Here is a 2,500-nt window from a genome sequence, read left to right on the forward strand (position 1 = left end):
TTATATATAATATATATATATATATATATTATACATATATATATAATTTTAAATATTAATATATAAAATATACATAATATAATATTTATATATCCATAAAATATATATAATTTTCATAAACACAACAACAAATACAACACAACACCAAAAACACAAAACACATATATATATATATATATTATATATAATATTATATATATATATATATCTAATTAATTTTATAATATTGTTGTTGGTGTGTTTTGTATATATTTTTATATATATTTTATATTTTTAATATATTATATCATATATTTCATATTTAAAATATATTTATAATAATTATTACAACACAAACAAAAAATAAAAAAAAAACCCCACAACATTTTCACACAACACAACACCAACACACACACACCCCCCCCACACACACACCACACACAACACTATATATATATATATATATATATTATATATATATATATATATAAAATATAATATATATATAATTATAAAAGAAATATAAATTATATAATATAAATATATAATATATATATATATAATATATTATTTTATATATATATATATATATATATATATATATATATATATATATATTTATATATAGAACATTTAATATACAAAAAATTTAACCATTAATGTACCAACGAACAAAAAATGTTTTACATAAGTTTTACAATAATTATCATTCTTTTTTTTTTTATAAATTTAAATTAATATTATAAATAATAGTATATAATATCAATCGAAATGTATAGAAATTATATAAAAATAATTGTATGTAAAAGGGTAAAATGATTATGTAAAAGCGATGATATATAATGATTGATAAAATAATATATTTAAAAGTAATTTTCAAAATAAAAATAAATTTATTAAAATTGATTATTTATTTTTATTATGATTTATTTTTATTAATTTATTATTAATAACACTATTTTGTTTTTTTAAATTTACTTTTACAAAAAAAAACAACAAAAACACACCACAAGTATTTAAAAAAAAAGATATATATATTTCTTTATTATTTTTTATATAAAAAAAAATTTAAAATTTTATTTATTATTATATTTGACTATTAGATAATAAAGTAACTTTTTAAATTTTAAAAAATTTATAAATATTAAATTTTTAAATGCGATTGAGCCCAAATTTATTGTCACTTCCGTGCCAACCAGCGACGCCCAAAACCCGCCCTTAAACAGAGGTTTCCAGTGAATAATTATTATTATTGTTTTTTTTTCTTTTTTTCCCTTCCGTTTTGAAAATTTGGAAGGTTTTTGATTTAAAAATAAAAAATAGATGTAATCCAAGGAAAGATTGTTTCGATAGTGAATTAAGGGTTTTTAATTAGATGAAATTTTTGTGATAGATTGTGTTGAAAAAATTATTGGAAAGCGGATGTTTTGTGTAAGAGAAGAATTGTTTGATAAAATACCAGATGTGAAAAAAATTTTTTTAATGGTTTTTTTTTATTTTAAATTATTATTTTTTTGGGGTTTTTTTTAAATTTCCATGTTTTTTGTTTTGTTTTGTATTCATTTTTATTTCTATAATTTTTTATTTAATTATAAAATTTTTCTTTTTTTTGATTTATAAACTACCTACCCCCTATTTTTTTTTGGCAAGAAATAGCCCCGAAAAATTATTTTCCCGCGTTGATTTTCCTGTTTAAAACCAAAAAGTCTAAATTTATTTTTTTTTTTTGCCTTTTAAAATTAAAGGAAGCCCTTTGGTTGTTTTAAATTTATGAAATTTTGAAATTTTTAGACGATTTGCCAAAATTGAGGGTCATCGTGTTTTAATTAGAAAGGCACAGGCAAAACCCGGCCTGTTAAACACAGGTAATTCCGGGAAAAGGGAAATTTTTATTTGGATTTCTTTTCCTTTTATAAATTTCAACCCTTTTCTTGGTTTGCTTATTAATGTGGCCCCGGGGTTAGGGTTCTTTGCTGTTACACCAAAGATGAAAACAGTAATTGTCTAATTGGAGGAGAAGGATCTGTCCTACAATTTGTTCTGGAAGGGGTTTTTTTTTATTTCCGGGGTGATTGTTTCGATCCAGGGGGGGTTTTTAGTTTAAAGCCTTGCATTTTCTTTTTTAACCAGGGAAGCTTGGTTTGCTAATTGCTATCCCGATTTAAAACTAAAATTTTTTTCGGGGGGGGGGGGGGGGGGGGGGGGGGGGGGGGGGGGGGGGGGGGGGGGGGGGGGGGGGGCCCCCCCCCCCCCCCCCCCCCCCCCCCCCCCCCCCCCCCCCCCCCCGTTTATTTACTCCCAAAAAGGTTTTCGGGAAGGTTTTGGGGCAGGTTTACATTTTTTCTATTTTGGGAGGGCTAGTGAAGGGGGTCCTAAGTTGCCCAACACTTTTACCTTTTGTTGGGTTTTCCCGTGGGGGGGCGAAATGGTTTGGTTAGCTATCCAGTACTTGAAAAAAGTCATTAAAATGGTTTGTTGTTTGTATGGGCCTTGTGTAATTATTAGTGAGGTGTTTGTTGGG

General features: G+C 25.7%; 1 protein-coding gene across 1 annotated transcript in view; it reads left to right on the top strand.

Moving 5' to 3' along the window:
* LOC119568559 (zinc finger protein 271-like) overlaps positions 1-2,500 on the top strand; it is a 22,064-nt gene that overhangs the window by 11,935 nt on the left and 7,629 nt on the right. Inside the window, exon 2 of the mRNA XM_037917101.1 lies at positions 1,771-1,844. Within this exon, the coding sequence (XP_037773029.1) occupies positions 1,771-1,844 (74 nt within the window). The remainder of the gene's footprint in view (positions 1-1,770; positions 1,845-2,500) is intronic.

The sequence above is a fragment of the Penaeus monodon genome, chromosome 44, assembly GCF_015228065.2.
Source record: "Penaeus monodon isolate SGIC_2016 chromosome 44, NSTDA_Pmon_1, whole genome shotgun sequence".
Classification (NCBI taxonomy): Eukaryota; Metazoa; Arthropoda; class Malacostraca; order Decapoda; family Penaeidae; genus Penaeus; species Penaeus monodon.